At 38.6% G+C, this 15,942-nt stretch overlaps 1 protein-coding gene across 2 annotated transcripts in view; it reads right to left on the minus strand.

Annotated features, from left to right (window-relative positions):
• LPIN1 (lipin 1) overlaps positions 1 to 15,726 on the minus strand; it is a 35,331-nt gene extending 19,605 nt beyond the window's left edge. For both annotated transcript variants that reach the window (XM_031056465.1, XM_031056464.1), the window contains exons 1-8: positions 15,529 to 15,726; positions 14,131 to 14,226; positions 12,588 to 12,925; positions 12,111 to 12,230; positions 6,499 to 6,628; positions 3,845 to 4,154; positions 2,266 to 2,359; positions 753 to 940 (exon numbers count right to left, since the gene is read on the minus strand). In XM_031056465.1, coding sequence (XP_030912325.1) covers positions 753 to 940; positions 2,266 to 2,359; positions 3,845 to 4,154; positions 6,499 to 6,628; positions 12,111 to 12,230; positions 12,588 to 12,925; positions 14,131 to 14,226; positions 15,529 to 15,720 — 1,468 coding nt within the window. In that variant the 5' untranslated portion in view covers positions 15,721 to 15,726. The remainder of the gene's footprint in view (positions 1 to 752; positions 941 to 2,265; positions 2,360 to 3,844; positions 4,155 to 6,498; positions 6,629 to 12,110; positions 12,231 to 12,587; positions 12,926 to 14,130; positions 14,227 to 15,528) is intronic.
• Positions 15,727 to 15,942: the final 216 nt, after the last annotated feature.

The following is a 15,942-nucleotide window of genomic DNA, read 5'->3' on the forward strand; positions in this document are numbered from 1 at the left end:
GAGGAAAATCTCCTTTTAGAAAAATTATGTAATTTACAAGTGATTCAGATGACAGTATGACTCAAATAAATCACAGGATATTTGAAACATTTTAATAAGTAGCTTGTGAGCAGCAGTCAGTGCGGCATCAGGCTCATATGATTTTATCACACCACATTACTGCAGAAAGTTCAAGTGTTAACACATTTATTTTCACATTATGCCACTGGAAGTTTAAAGCACAAAGTATTGTGATTTATCTAAAAGTTACACAGGAAACTGGAGGTAGGGCAGGAATCAGATTGAACTTTTCCACTCCTTCTCCTTATGTCCCCGTTTATGGACCACCTTTTTCACTCCTGACTGTAACAGCTGTGAATTTCCTAGCTGTACGCTGTACTAAGTGGCAAAAGTATCATTAACACTACTGTTATACAAAACATAGCACTGTCAGGAAGTAAAAATACCGATAAAATACTTACAAAACTTTTCCTATACAGTGGATTGTTCAAATGTGTTAAGAATGTTCAAATGTGTTAAAAAAATCAGGAAGTAAAAATATCAATAAAATACTTCCAAAAATTTTCATATATAGTGGATTGTTCAAATGTGTTAAAAATCATGAGAAGTTCTAGGAAGTTTATCATTACATGGCCAGTATTTATTTTCTCAAGCCAGTGCTGAGCACAGCCACAGGAGGGCTCTGCAGCCTCAGGCTGGGAAGCTCAAACCCAGCTGCCAGCACACGTCTGCAATTCACAGTCATCCTGTACCTTTGGTTATCTCTTTGTTCTCAGTAAGGCCTCCGCAGAGAGAAATGGCAATGGAGGGCAAATCCCGGATTCCATCCGAGGTGCTCTCAGCCCCGCTGTCAACACCCGAGCTCCCGACAGACTGCGGAGAGTGGCTGGCCGGCCGCGGCCCCACGTCGGCCGTGCTCCTGCTTTGGGCATTATCCCCACTGGAACAGAAAAATCAGCAATTCAGTCTTCATGTGTTCATTCCCAAATTCACTCCCTTTAACAAGTACAAGCTTAGGCAAAATAAAAAGAAAAAAAAAAAAGAAAAACCTTTGTTTAAGTTTTACAGCAAAACAAAAGTAATATAGGTCTCAGGTGCCCTCCAATATTAGATTGCTTCTACTTCATCTAAACTAGGCATGTATAATTATAGCTTCACTTATTTATAAGAGCTAGGAAGATAAGACAATAAACTGTATAATCTTAATAGACAAAATAATTATACAATAAGCAGAGTTTATACTAGTAGAACTATTCCCACACAGGAACAAGAATGAGCATGTAAGTTTATTATTATATTTATATTAACTATATAAACTGATAGTTAAACCCACACAAATAATGTGTATGTTTGTGTATTTATGTGTCATGTATATATAAATAAAACGCTCTACATGTAAACTACTAGGATTAAAATTTTCAGAAACAATAAATCATTATACCTACTTCAAATCTGATGAGATCAATATTACAAAATTCAAGCTCATCAAACTCTGCTTTCTACTTCAGAATTATATGAATGCATTTGAGAAAGAAATTTTCAATCCAACATTTTCCCTATATAACTAATCCTTCTCAGCTTTATTGAAATGATAATATTACAGCAGCTGAGTTTAAGCAAGCAAAAAAAGAAAAATAAAGTACACAAGCTACTTTAGTTGTTGCTCAATGACTTTAATCAAGTCACTAGAGTATATGTTGAAAGAGAACTATAAATGTTGCAAGAGGCTCCAATAAAGATCAGAACAAGCTGGAAGTTGTATGTTCAGGGTGCAGTATTTTCATATACAACTCTGTCATTCATCTTCCAAAAATTATTTTCTCACATTCATATTTATAGGTGAATCAAACACAGTAAAGCCACATTAGAGCAATAATTTTCTGCTAATACAGTTAACAGTAAGATATGTTCTTTATGGTAATAAGTCAGGACAGGGGATAAATATATCCCAAGGCCAATTACTCTCCTAGGACATGTAACACTCACAAACATCAGTGTATATTACATAACCATCCACAATCAATATATGATACTTACTTGACCAAAACAGAAAACCAGCTGCAAGCACTTTTCTCAGACTAAAATGCAGCACCTTCCAAACTTTTAATATTCCTCTCTAGAAAATTTTACTTTCCTTCTACCTTCATCTCTGCTTGAATCCTGAAAAAGACATCTTATCTGGCTGGCAATGAAGAGTTTGATCTAAATATGGAAGATGAAAAGAGCTCTTTAAAAAGTAAAAATATAAGAAAAAGACTTTTATACTTTTTGGGGAAATAAAGTGCAGCAACTTCTGGATCCATGTCAGTGAGGTCATCTAAATAGACACCATCAGCACCAAGATGCCGGCTCCGTTTGTCTGTAAGGGACAGAAGAAATAAGCCCATTAATTCGTATTTTCTGAGTAACAACACAGAGCTGTTATTACTGTTCAGCTATTCATTTTTAAGACTGAGAAACCAGAAAGTTATAACAGTTTGTGAACTGTATTTGTACAAAATGATACTGAAATATCAAAAGAAGTAGTTTATATACATTGTTCAAATTACGAATTAACAAAATGAGACAGCAGAGGACTAGTTTTGAGACATGCCAAAGACTCCCTATCCCAGACAAAACTACTGTGAATCAGAAGTCAGTGGTCACCAGAGGAAAACAGCGAAAGCAAAAGAAAACCTTCTAAGTATTTGCATAGGCCTATTATCACAGTATAGCAGTCAGAACATTTAATCTTTGAGAACTAATCTTACACCCCTCCTTGAAAATGGGAAATAACAGACTAAAATATAGGGAAAAGGGAAATAACAGACTAACACACTATAACTGGCTCATTATGGAGACAATTCACTTTTAAGCACATAGAGTTGATATGTTGTATGTGCACATGCACCACTGTAGGGAACAAACACATCCCTTCTAGACCTGTCACTAGGACCAACCACTGTCCTCTTGCTGCCAGTAGACCTAGATAAGTAACCACTGTAAGGTCAAAAACTAATCTGGATTCATTCTCAAACCCACAACTTCTCACTGTCTCAATTTCCAACATTAAGCATCACAAAAGCAATCAAAAAATCTATACAAGCACTGAATAGTAAGCAGAGAAACACATCATTTTTTGTTTTCAAAGACAGTGGAATGCATGGGGAAGAGGGCAAGAAACTTGTATGTTTACTGATTAAAAAGCAGCTGCACAAACTGGGCTTATATAGAGCTTACATAATCATGGAATAATTATAATCAGTGCTCTAAAACAGAACATTTGTAAGCAAATAAATTTCATGTGAAGACTGTAACACTTGTTCACTTTTTATAAAATACCATGGAAATAGAGCCCAGAAATTAGGATAGAAAAGCAGATGAAGTTGCATTTCACATATTCAGGACAGGATATGCACCACATAGAACTAAAAAGCACGTAAAATAAAAGCACCTGACTTTATGGCAAATCTGCTCATTGTGCAGAAGACATAGCACAACTTTGCACTAAAGCAGAGTTTCCACAATTACCAGCCACACATCACTCGGGTGAACCAGCGGAGTTACAGTCTGCTTATACACAAAAGTGAAATCCCAGAATCTGTCAAATGGAGCAAGTTTTGTAGTCCTGCTCATATGCACAGAACTGCCAACAACTTCAGACCTTCAGAATCTTCTAATACATATCTCGTGCACAGCTTGATGCACAACTCAGGTTTTGAAGACTCATTCCAAAGCTTATTCCTTTTCTGATCTGAAAGTGCCTTCAGGCCATGGATTAATTTATATGGCAATAGGATGCTTTATCACCATGAAATTTGAAGATAAAGTCATGCATATTAAAGTGCAGGATCAACACCGTTACCTTTCTTTCTGGAAGGGGAATCCATCTTGCCAGTCGGTTGGGCTGAGCAAGCTGCAGCTTGCTTTATTTCTTCATTTGCAGGCAATGGGGGTTCAGCTGCTCCTGGCAGCTCTGTCTCTGGCTTATTTGTCTCAGCTGGTAAAGGCTCAATTTCACCAGCAATTGCTGCATCTGCTTGTCCAAGGGCAGGCAGAGGAGACACTGTGTTAAACTCCTCAACAGGAGAACTTTGGATGACCCGAAAGTGAGTGCTTTCAGAAGGATTTACATCTTGCATGCTGGGTTCCTTTGCTTTGAGCAGAGAACTGGCCTGTGAGGAAAAATTAACAGATTACTACAAAGAAAAGCCCTTAAAAAACACAACAGCCAGAGTTTAACCTGTTCTGTTCGCTCCAATGAGATCAGACTGTCAGGATAACCAACTACAGCAGAAAGCCACCACTGAGATAGAGACTACAATATGCAAAAATTCTCTCTGCTGTGTTTGTGCAAAATTCACTTGCATCTCAAGGCCAGGAATAATTTGTTCTGCAATGTGCTCTACAGTCCTCTTTTGCCATTTACCCACAAATCCCACCTCTCACCCTGCCTTCCTCTCTTTCTGTGAAAATCCTGGCTTTCCCTCAGAAGGCAAACCTGACAAACAAGAGAAGGTGGTGCAGACTGGAGTCCTTGCACAATCAAGATGGTCTCAGGCACCAGGACACTGTCTAATCCCCAGCTTTAGAATTTAAATCACTTTATAGGAACAATTCCAGATCTTCTCTGAGTGTGGGACAGGAAGTGTCCTTACAGAGGGACAGAGAGGAGCTGAACTACATCAGCAGCTGCACAGCTGCTATAACCTTCATGTCATAGCAAACAAACAACTCTTACATGAAGTTCAACAGCAGCTAAAGTATGACTCCCAGTTCAGGTATGGCAAGATCAGAATAGCTTGGGACATAGACAGGGACTGCAGAGAGAAAAGCCTCTGGGAGTAAGATTTGCAAAACACACCAGGGTGTGTGACTGCTATATGAAAGATACACCTAAATTTCCTAGCAGGAAACTCTCCATTCTAGACTGCAACTGCCAATTTGGAACTCCTGCATGGACCCAAGCATTTATATCAGTTCTCTTTGAGCAGAAAATCCTAAGATTGATCCTGGCGGGCTGTTCGGGTCCAATCCAGCTAGCTATGGACCTTAGCCCTTACAATCCTACACAGGACAAAAGCAGAAGATGAAAGTGCTCTTTTTCTCTTGGGAACAAAGTCCTACTTTATTTCCTAGACAGGAGACACCAGGTGACTTCCCAGGTGAAAAGAGGGTAGGGATCTCTTTCCAGGGGATTTTAAGCTCAGAGGAAGGGGGGAGGAGGAAGGGGGCCACAGCCAATGGGATACAAGTGAGGAGGGGGTGAGGGGAGGAGTAAATCTGAGACAAACCATTTCCACCAGGGCTTTTTTGGGGGAGGGAAACACCATGTGCTATCAGAGGAGAATCCCATGACAATTCAAACATACTTATCAGTGCAATAATACAGAACCCAGTGCAAAACAACTAAATAAACTACTTAGTGCAATACAACAGAAAATAGCTCCCAAATTTCTTGCAATGTACACAGGGAAGAGACTAGTGCAGAGGTGATGAGACAGCTCACCACTGACATACTAAAGAAGAGGCCAGAGCTCCTCTAAAGGAATTAAGAATTCTGGATTCCCACCCCTCCTTTTTTCACTAATTACCAACAGACAATTAATTACAACAAATTACAATAGTGCCATTATAATTCTGGTACCACCACCAAAACATAGAAGTCTTTCTGAACAGGATGCCCACTTCCCTGCCCTGCAAAACAGCAATTTTTCCTCTTAATACTGTGTGTAAGACCATCTCTTCTGCAGCTCTTTCTCCAGAGGCCAGCTGTCAGCAGGAGGTGCCAAACTCTGCACTATCCCAGCCCCCATAGTTGCAGTATTCCACCGAAACCTGACCTCTACCTCTCAAAGCCTGGTGCACATGCACACCCTAATGTGAATGCTGTGACTCCTCAGGAGCTGTCACGAGGAGCCAGCCAGCACCTGACCAGCCTGCAGTGTGGGCAGCTGCCCACAGCTTCTGTACAGCACTGGAAATAAGGCTGCTGGCTACAGATCCCTCACCTAACTGGGACAAATGGCTCCAGGAGGAAACAGGCACCAAGCCAGTCCTATCAGCCAAGAGAACAGCATGTCTGCACATCCACAGATACAGAACTGCAGGTGTCTCGGGATACTTTTGTACTGAAGCAGCCCATTTTCATTTCTGTGAATATGACTGCTAATACCAGGCACCTAATTTCCATTTAAGATCATTTATGAATTTCAGTGATTTACCAAAGGACGTTGGGTTTGATCTTTTCTGTTTTTTAAGCTACTAACATTTACAAGACTGGGTCTCAGTTACTTCTTCATTTTCTACTGTATATCATCAGTATTGAGAATATCCATGCCATAAGGTACTTTCCTATACCTCCTATGGAGTAAGATTCAATTATCTTACATAAAACACTGTAATTTTAGGTTAAACCAGGATCCATTTCCTCTTCATCAGTTTGCAGTAGATTAAGCACATGTGCCCTATTAAAGCACAAGAGATGCTAGCAGGAATTAAAGAACTTATGTTGGATACCTTTGCAGCCTGGGGTAGCTCTCCCCATGCCCAGTGCATGTGGGGATTATCCTTCAGTCCACTTCTGTCTGTAGGTTTACTGACTAATTCTGAGTCACTTTGAGGAGTAGGAGGACGTGAATCTGATGGGCTAAAGAAAAACAAACAAAAAATATTACAAAAGCAAAAGTAACCACAAAGCACTGAGTGCTTTCCAAACTAATGTCCACCAATACAAGGAATTGAAGACTGAAATAATCAGGAACCAACTGAAGGTATGAAAGCATAGAAAAATAGTTGAAAAGTTCAGGATCCTCTTACACTGGCATTCAGAGGTCTCATCCCTTTTCCAGTAAGTGCTGTCAGAGAAGTAATATTTGAGAGGCTGAAAGAGATAAAACAAGAACATTGGACCTGATTTCAGGAGGTTTTTGGTTTTCTGCATGGTAAAAAGAATAGGGATGGTACCAGCGCAGATGAATAATGTATGCAAAGTGCAGAAATTACTCACATCAACAAGACACCGTATCCTGACTAAGTAATACTTTAATCTAAGCAATCCAGTTGACTCCTTTCTAACTTGTTCAGCTCAACCATTGGATAGATGTTTATGAGGAAAAAAGCAGGAGAGCTACACAAAGAATTTGAGCCCTTTCAGCTGAAACATATTCAACTCTATGTTTTGATAATTACTTGATAGTAAATATTTATAAATTAATGGTGAATTATCAGCTTATAGCATATTCTTAATGTGGTGAAGTCAAGAATGTGATGTCACATCAGTCATTAATAAATAATGAATCACTGATTTCAAGGACAGAAGGAAAATTTCAGATTATCTGCTCTGCCTTTCTGCATAACACAGGTCATAGAATCTCCCCCAGAACCTCCTGAACAAAGCTTGCATTTTTTTATCTGAGCTGTAACCTGTCTTGGTATACTCATCCAATCCTGATTAAAAAAACTAAAAGCAACAAAAGAATCCACAACATTCCTAAATCAAAGGTGCAAACTGAGTTACTTTCATTCTTAAAAACAAAAGGCTTCCATCTCATGAAGTGCCTAACTCCATGAAGTTCAGCAAGGCCAAGTGCATGGTGCTATGCCTGAGATGAGGCAATCCCAATACAAGCTGGGCAGAGAATGGACTGAGAGCAGCCCTGGGAAGAATTACTTGAGGGTGTTTGTGGACAAAAATCTGAGAGGGTGGTGAGGAACTAGCACAGGTTGCCCAGAGAAGCTGTGAACTTCCCATCCCTGAAGACCAGACTGAATGGGGCTCTGAACAACCTGGCCTAGTGGAAGATGTCCCTGCCCATAGCAGGAGGGCTGGAACGAGATAATCTTTAAGGTCCCTTCCAACCTAAATCATTCTGTGATTCTACAGTTTTATGAAAGAGCCAAACTGGTGTGGATATTCAGTTTATTCAGAAAAAAGATAAAGAATAAATCAAACATGAGGAATTTATGTAAAGGTGAAATCATAGAATGGTTTGTAATGGCTTAATTGTATCTAGTCCAATCACCCTGTCATGAAACCAGGTTGCTCAAAGTCCCATCCAGCCTGGCCTTGAATACTTCCAGGGATGGGGTATCCACAAATTTTCATGGCAACTTGTTCCAGCACCTCAACACCTTCTCAGTGAAAAATTTCTTGCCGAAAGTCCAGGCTTTCAGCTCAAAGTCATTGCTCCTTGTCCTGTCCCTACATGCCTGTGTAAAAAGTTCCTCTCCTTCTTAGCTACTGGAAGGTGTTATAAAGTCTCCCTTTTTCAATGTTTTGTAGAGGCAGCTGGTAGGGAATTCACTGATCACACCAAAATAATTACTTCACATTCACATCTGAAATAACAGCAACTTAATTATCTACAGTATTCACTGTTTTCAACTATGCAGTAATATACAATTTGAATATGGACAGACACTAGGACATTTTAGCTACAGATATTTCTGTTACCTAATTCAATTATAAAATTTATAAGCCATCTTTTTAGGGCCTAAGAATTTCAATTTTTATCCGTCCTCAGGGTATAACCTATAATTTGACAGACAAAGGAATCAATACAGTGTAATTTTAAAGTATTTTCAAGCTCTAAGGATTAAAAAATTGCCTAGTGGGTTTTTAAGCAACTTCTAAATCTTCCACTGAAAAGTTTGTAGGATTTGCAGTATGTCATATTTAGAGGCCATTGAAACCTGGGCAATCAGTAGCCTGAGCACTTCAGAAAATCTCAGTAGGCAATAACGCTCCTACTGCTGCTTTAAGCCTAAAATATCTAGATTTAAGGAAGCCTTGTCACTTCATGTCTTTCTTACCCTGTGCACTACAGACATTTTAACCTCCAAGATACCTATTGTTTACCTAGAAAAATCTCCAATCTGTCTTTGCTCAGCCCAAGCTCACTCAGACACCCTGAGAGAATAGAGCTATTGCTTCAGCTTGGGTAGAACCTCTGCACTTTGCAGTAAGAAAACAGATTTGGGGCAGAAGGAAACATGGTATTCTCCATAATTTTCCCTGAAAATACAGTTCCCTTGTATACACAGCTGAATGGGGAAGAGCCCAAGCTGTTACTCAGCACTGTGATTTCTATTCTCAGAGACACAGTGAAAATACCAGAAATGCAGCACTCACACACGTGGGTATGTTAAAGCAGCAGAGCTCTGCACTCGGAAGGTTCTTGCTGCAACTGCTGCCCAATGGTCTGGGTTTGCCTTGGGCTGAACTGTGTCTTGCAGTTCCTGTGTCCTTAAATTATGCACTGACTCAGCCCAGCTGAAATTGCCTTGCCTTGCACAGACTGCTGAGATACTGCAGATCAAACCAGAGCTACCCATCCTGTCAACAGTACACAAGAAGGAAGGGAAACTTCAGCTAATTAGATCAGCATCTCTGATTCCCATAGATGCTGAATATTTGTATCACAGTCCTATATATTCTTTAACAGCTATGATTGCACTTAATCTAATCTAATGACAAAGAACAAGGAACATGGCCTGTAGTTGGTAGTTCTGCAGTAAGAGACTACAATGATCTTTGCAGTGTTTTGCACTGGAAGCAAACAGATACCTGAAAAAGCAGCAATATGACCTGAGAAAAAGCCCTGTCTTGTGTGACAAAAGGTACCTGTGATAAAAGATGATCAGAAGGAAAGAGACCTACATCATGCACATGTCACAGCAATGACTGAGAGCCTGTGAAGCACCTCTTAGGTGGCCATAATAGCATTACTTACTTCACAGAGGGAAAAAAAATTGCTGAAAGACCCACCAAGCATTTCTTATTTCAACAGCTGCAAACACAGAGCGTCAATCAGACAAGTTGCTACAGCACTTTAAATGTCTGTCTAGTCTGTAAGACAGCTGAATTCCAGAACAAAGTTCATAAAGCCACCCAGAGCTAATCACTGCTCCATCCCAACCTGCACTCCTGCCCTTCCTTGCCATGAGAACATGCTAAGGAGAACAGTTTGGAACATCCCAGGATCTCACTTTGACTTGGTGCTGCAGCATGGTCAGGTTAAAGAAGGCAGACCTAGAAGCTGGGAAAACCTCAAGATTATCAGTTTTGATACAGCTTTAGGCATCTAGTATGTTGATATAAGCAATGAGTAATTTAGCCTGATGTATTACTCAAAACTTTCCCAGCATTAATGGAGAATTGTAGAGGTCATATTCTACTACTTTAAATTTTTAACGTTGCTGTGACCTCTCTCCACTGACTTAATGGAGTGAAAGAGCTTGACTGCAGAATCTTGAGACTTCTTGAATTTAAGATAACACAGAAAGTCTCTGTATCCACTTTTAGCTCTGTGGAAAAGAGGAATCCTACACTACTGCAAAGGCCTAGAGAGAGAAGTTTTGGCACGGGGCTCCTCCCATTACAAGGTTTGCATTTTTATTGCTCACTTATTCTCTGAGGTTTTTTTTTTTGCTTTTAGCAATCTATGCACAAGCAAACAACTCAGGAAAACCATGGGACAAAAATGTCATTAAAATATACACTGATTGTAAAAAGATATGTGGAAATGTCAGTCTTCAGAGGAATTAATTCACTAGCTAAGTTCTTCCTTTTTGGGATGTTTATCATCTTAATGAACTTGATTTTTAACCCAGGCTTTCATTGACATAATTTTCTATCAGCCATTCTCTTTGAATGGATGGTTCATCAAGGTACTACATGGTTCATCATTACTGCTACTCAATGCACACAAAGAAGCAAGCAGAGAAAGAGGTTTCCAATGTCACTTTCAAAGTGTCTGGGTTTGCAATAAGTACAGCTATAAATACAGCAGCAGTTCACATAGTCTTAATGAGGTAAAAATGCAATAAAGTGTTAAAAGGATTCAAAAGCAGTCCAGAAAAGAGGGAGGACATCTGTTCTACCTGTCTGGAAGAGAAAAGTGAGAAGATTGTTGAGGACAAGAGTTAGATAGGCCTCTGTCTGCTGGAGCAGTGAGGAGAGTGGTTTGCCCTTTACAATCTATAGCCTTACTGGGCAGCAAAGCATGTAGAGACAAAGAAAGACAGGGTGTCATTATATTCACAGGTGCTGATTAACATAAACTTTTTGTGTATTAGTTACACAAATGCTGACTTTACATTGAGAGCTTTCAAAACCTAGGATACTGCAATCAAGAAACAAACAGAACACACAGTTCCAAAAGCCATCGAAAGGGCAGGGTATTGACAAATGCTATCAGCAGCCTGGTGAAACCAATCACATTAAGCTTTACAGGGACTGAACAATGTTTCTTCCAGAATGCAATTCAAAACAGTTCAATTTAGCCAATGCCCTGAAATAATCTCTTCACACTCCCTTCCTCTGCCCCTCAACTACAGAGGTAGGATATTGAGGTAAGACTTGTTAGAACAAGGTCTTGTGAATATTGCTGCACTCCAGCAGTCTGCATGGGGGATGTGGAGCACACGTGCATGGGGCACACACACACAGACCTAACTGGAATTATAGTCCAATGCCCTGAGCAAAAAATTGTCCCTTTTTGACAGACACAAAAAGGGAGGTCCAAACTGCTCTGTTTTGACATGAAAGGTATTCACATGCACACAAATACACATACAGGAAAAAGTAAGCAAATTACTACTGTATGTGTTCTTTTCACACAGTAAATATATCTCTGTTAAAAGCGACATGAAAAGCTCATTTTTGTTTAAAAAAGTCTTATTTTTATATATTAACTCCTATCTGGGAAATTTTTAAAAGGATTACACTTGAAATACTGAAGACTTATAAACCTACATTCACTGAAGCCCTTACAGGGTGTGTGCATCAGGCAAATATTCAGATTGCACAAAACATTCCTCCTCTCTACAGTATTTATATGCAAACAGTGCCATTAACAGATAAAAATATTCTTCAGAATCTATGGACCTGCATTTTTATGTATGCATTTGCTGTACAAGGACGAAGCCAACCTGATGTTTTGGTAGACTATCTATTGAATATGTAGACTATTTATTGAAAATATAAAAGTATTCATCTAATAATGGTCACTGACCATGTTTGATATCAAAATCTTTAGTGAGCCTTCATATAGTACTCACATAGAAGAGACTAATGGAAAAATTAAAATAAGGGTACTATCTAGAACTGTACTATCAGAAAAAAGTACCTTTGAAGAGGTGACCATTCTCCATCTGAATGAGCATAAGGTGCAGACTGAGAAAGCACAGACACTGCAGGAGCCTTTATGTCAGATACATCATCAACAAACACATCTGGAACAGGGATCCTAAACAGGGGGAAAGAAATGACATTTAAAAAACATTCGGTTACTGAATTTTCATATACTTCAGCTAACAAACCCTACAGCAGAGAAGAATTAGTACAACCTGAACTAAAAGGAGATAAAGAAATGTTATCTGATTCAAACCATCTAGCTCACAACACCACAGAGAATTCTTATGTTTTTAATGTCATTTTCATTACTTTAATTACTAACATTCCCAATAGCTTTCTAGCCTAAAGCTTTATTTTTCAAGTAACACCTTCATCAGCCATATGTTCTGACGTAGAAATTACTGCTAGAAGGCATGGACTGGACCATTAACCCAGGTTTTCATTACATATCTCAATTCCACTATGATACCTTGAATTGTCCAATGGCTCTTTTTCTTCCTCTGAGCTAATCTCTATGGGAAACATGTCTTCATCTTCTGACGTGTCTCCATGTGTGTCTTCTCTTTTTAAGCTGTCTATTTTATGAGCTGACTTCCTCCTCTTCTTCCTCCTTTTTTTCACAGAGCTACAGACTGGAGATGTTTCAGTAGAAGGCTGGGATCCATGGGCTTGGGGTGGGACTTGTGAAGATGCATTGGCTTCCAGGTTTCGTATCCTGTCTACAGAATTCCTCTTCAGCTGGGATTCCATTAAGGCAGTCCCCTCAGAGAGAATGGGAGATGTGGAGAGATGATAAGGAATCACCTCCTGAAAAAGAAAAAATTCAAATCATAAAACATGTTAGCTCTTTCACCACTCATACAACCAGCAACCTATGCACAAATTACCAAAATTTTAGTTATTCACTCCTCAGAAAAATAGCAAGGATTTGACACTGGATGCTCATTATGCTCCTATGGCATATGGAAATTTTTCCATAGCTGCATCTCCTTAGACAAACCAGGGACAATACTCTAAATACAGCATCCTCTGAGCATCTAATATTGCCCAGGTTACAGCATACATTTCTGTCCACCTTATGTAAGGTACAGAGCAGAAACAAAATCTTACTTTAGAACCTGAATGTTTTGTAAAACACAATTCCCCTTCACAACATAGATGACAGATAGTAGTCAGAAAGGTCAATGGTTTGTAATTAGGTCACACAAACACCCTACTATTCAATCATATATATATACATCTCTAGACATTCATGGAAGTATTTCCAGCAGTTTTCAGTCACCAAATAATTTAACACACAAAAATTTTAAAGGTACAGAGATGCACATTCACAAAATCTCACCTGAAACTGGTAATATCATGCTCAGTATAGGAATTTGAACACTCATCCTACTCCAGACAGTGAAAAAAATTATTTGGGATATATGAAGAGAAATGCCTGCAAAAGTTTTTTTATATTACATTACATGTGGACTACTCAAAGTTACTGTGACCATAATTTATTTGGACCAGTATTTAACCAGAGCTCAACAGCAGACATTCTCATTTAAATATAGTCCCCCATGAATAATAGTTGTGAGACCATGTTTATGAGGAGTACCAGAATTAATGTGGGCACAGATGTTCACAGAGCATGTGCACTTTTACTGGCAGTCTGGTGCATATGTTCAAATTAAAGATTCCTGAAAAAAACAGGTCCCTGGACATTAATCTCTTGCACACAACTTTGAAGCATGTGAACTCTGTCGTTGCCATTTCTGCTCACACACTGGCATGCAAATTATTTACTTTTCACTCATGTGATTATCTTCAGCTTTTTCAAATCTCAGAAATTAAAAAAAGCCCTAAAGTAACAGCAAAGCATTAAATTTCCATAGCAGAATATTGTCCAGAAACTTTCAATACTATAAAATGGATAAAAGCATATTTTTCAACAAGATTTTTAACTCAAAACTGACTCTGAAGAGCCAGCATCAGATTTTTAATGAATTAAAAGTCATTTTCACTCTTACCTGATCATTATCTGTCTCCTGCACAAAAAAGGCCTCCCCATTGTCTCCCAGTTTCATGTGCAAATCTACAGCCTCTCCATTAATTTCTATGTCAACCTGGAAGGAAATAAATACATTCCTATATGAAAAGAAAGTAGTCCTGCTGCTGGCACTGGGCAAATGCTTCTCAGGAAGTGTAGGAGACATTACAATAAACAGGAAACATTGACCTACTCTTTTTCTTTCAGTCCTTCACAAAGCAATCATTTACAAAAATGTTTTTCCAACTTGTTCAGCTCATTGATACCTTGCTCCTCTACTCAGAAAGGTTTACAGTCAATAGATAAAGTTCTGAATCTTTTTAAATGCAATTCTGAATGGTTCACTTGCCACACAAATCTATTTGCTCCTTTAATTCATAGCCTATTTTTTAATTGTGCTAGGAGTACTTCCAAATGCAAATTAATATGTTAATATGTTGTCTTAATATATTGTCTTTCAAATTCATTAAAGAGACTTCTTTTTACACTATGAGAAGCACAAATGAGAAAAATAATTCTACATTCAATTCCTGAATGTAAAATTCCTTCTACACATTTATCATATCACTGTACAGCCCTGATTATCTCCATTTCTTCTCAGGAAGATCTCTGTCTTTGATTATAACCATGCTCGACACTAACTCCATTTTCACTGTAAATTTTTTGGAGACTTGCACAAGTCTACAAATCTATTTCAGGACACAGTACATCACTGGCACAGTAATATCTTTCAACATTTACCAATTCTAAATATTGGAATTTCTTTCTGATCTAAGTAAGAATTGAACAATGTCCATGCTGACTTTAGGATCTTCCTGCCAAAAATTCTAGCTACATTAGAACCTAGACTCTAATGAGTGAAAAATTACTTTCTAAAATAATGTCACACTCGTAACTTCACATCTGATACACTACCAGGTCACTCAGCCTAGTTACTTTTATTTCAAAATCCTCACTGTTTTTTTCTAGCTTCAATTAACCTTAAGGTTCTATTATCTGAAAATACTACTTCAGTAATATCTCCCTTTTTTGGAACTATCATTGAACATGTCATTGAACAAAGAAAGGGGTTTTAGCGAGTCACTAATGAAATCTAGTATAGTTTCAAATTAGCACATTTGAAATTTTGCTTTATTAAACACAAATATTACAAATTTCATGGCTAGTTCTAGTTTTTATTATCGTCAATGTCTTACAAATTATGCTCTGAACTGCAAGAATCAGTAACAACCATTTTAACTGAAGGTTTTCTTAATTCAGACTCTATAAAGGGTGTCTAAAGAAAATCTCAACTAGCAGACCATAGAACTTCAGTAACTTCCATGCTACTACAGTTAACTCACAGACAGGACATATAAAAATTGTCACATTTTCTTACCACTTTCTCCCTGGAACGTAGAACTCCCATTTTCCCGAAGCGAACGTGGAACGGGGAACACTGCAGATTTCCATCTGGCTGACGTACAACAATTATATCTATACATCCTGACAGTGTGGCTGGGTTTAGACCCTTATAGAGCTCCTTCACAGTCACAAACACTTGCCCTGCTAACTGTCCAACGTAATTCATGGTTTGGACCTGAAAGGCAAAAGGTGGAACAAATTGGATTTTGATCCCTGCTTTGTATTTTGGAGACATTTGAGAGATAGAGAATCCTGCAGTGGGGTATTCTCCTGTTTCACAAATTAACAATTTTGCACAAAATCAGGATTTCCCACCTAATTTATTCACAGCATGTTTGTAGAGAGCTCTTGAAACACAAAAGGGACATCAAGTCAGAAAAATGTAACA

The sequence above is a fragment of the Geospiza fortis genome, unplaced genomic scaffold, assembly GCF_000277835.1.
Source record: "Geospiza fortis unplaced genomic scaffold, GeoFor_1.0 scaffold81, whole genome shotgun sequence".
Lineage (NCBI taxonomy): Eukaryota > Metazoa > Chordata > Aves > Passeriformes > Thraupidae > Geospiza > Geospiza fortis.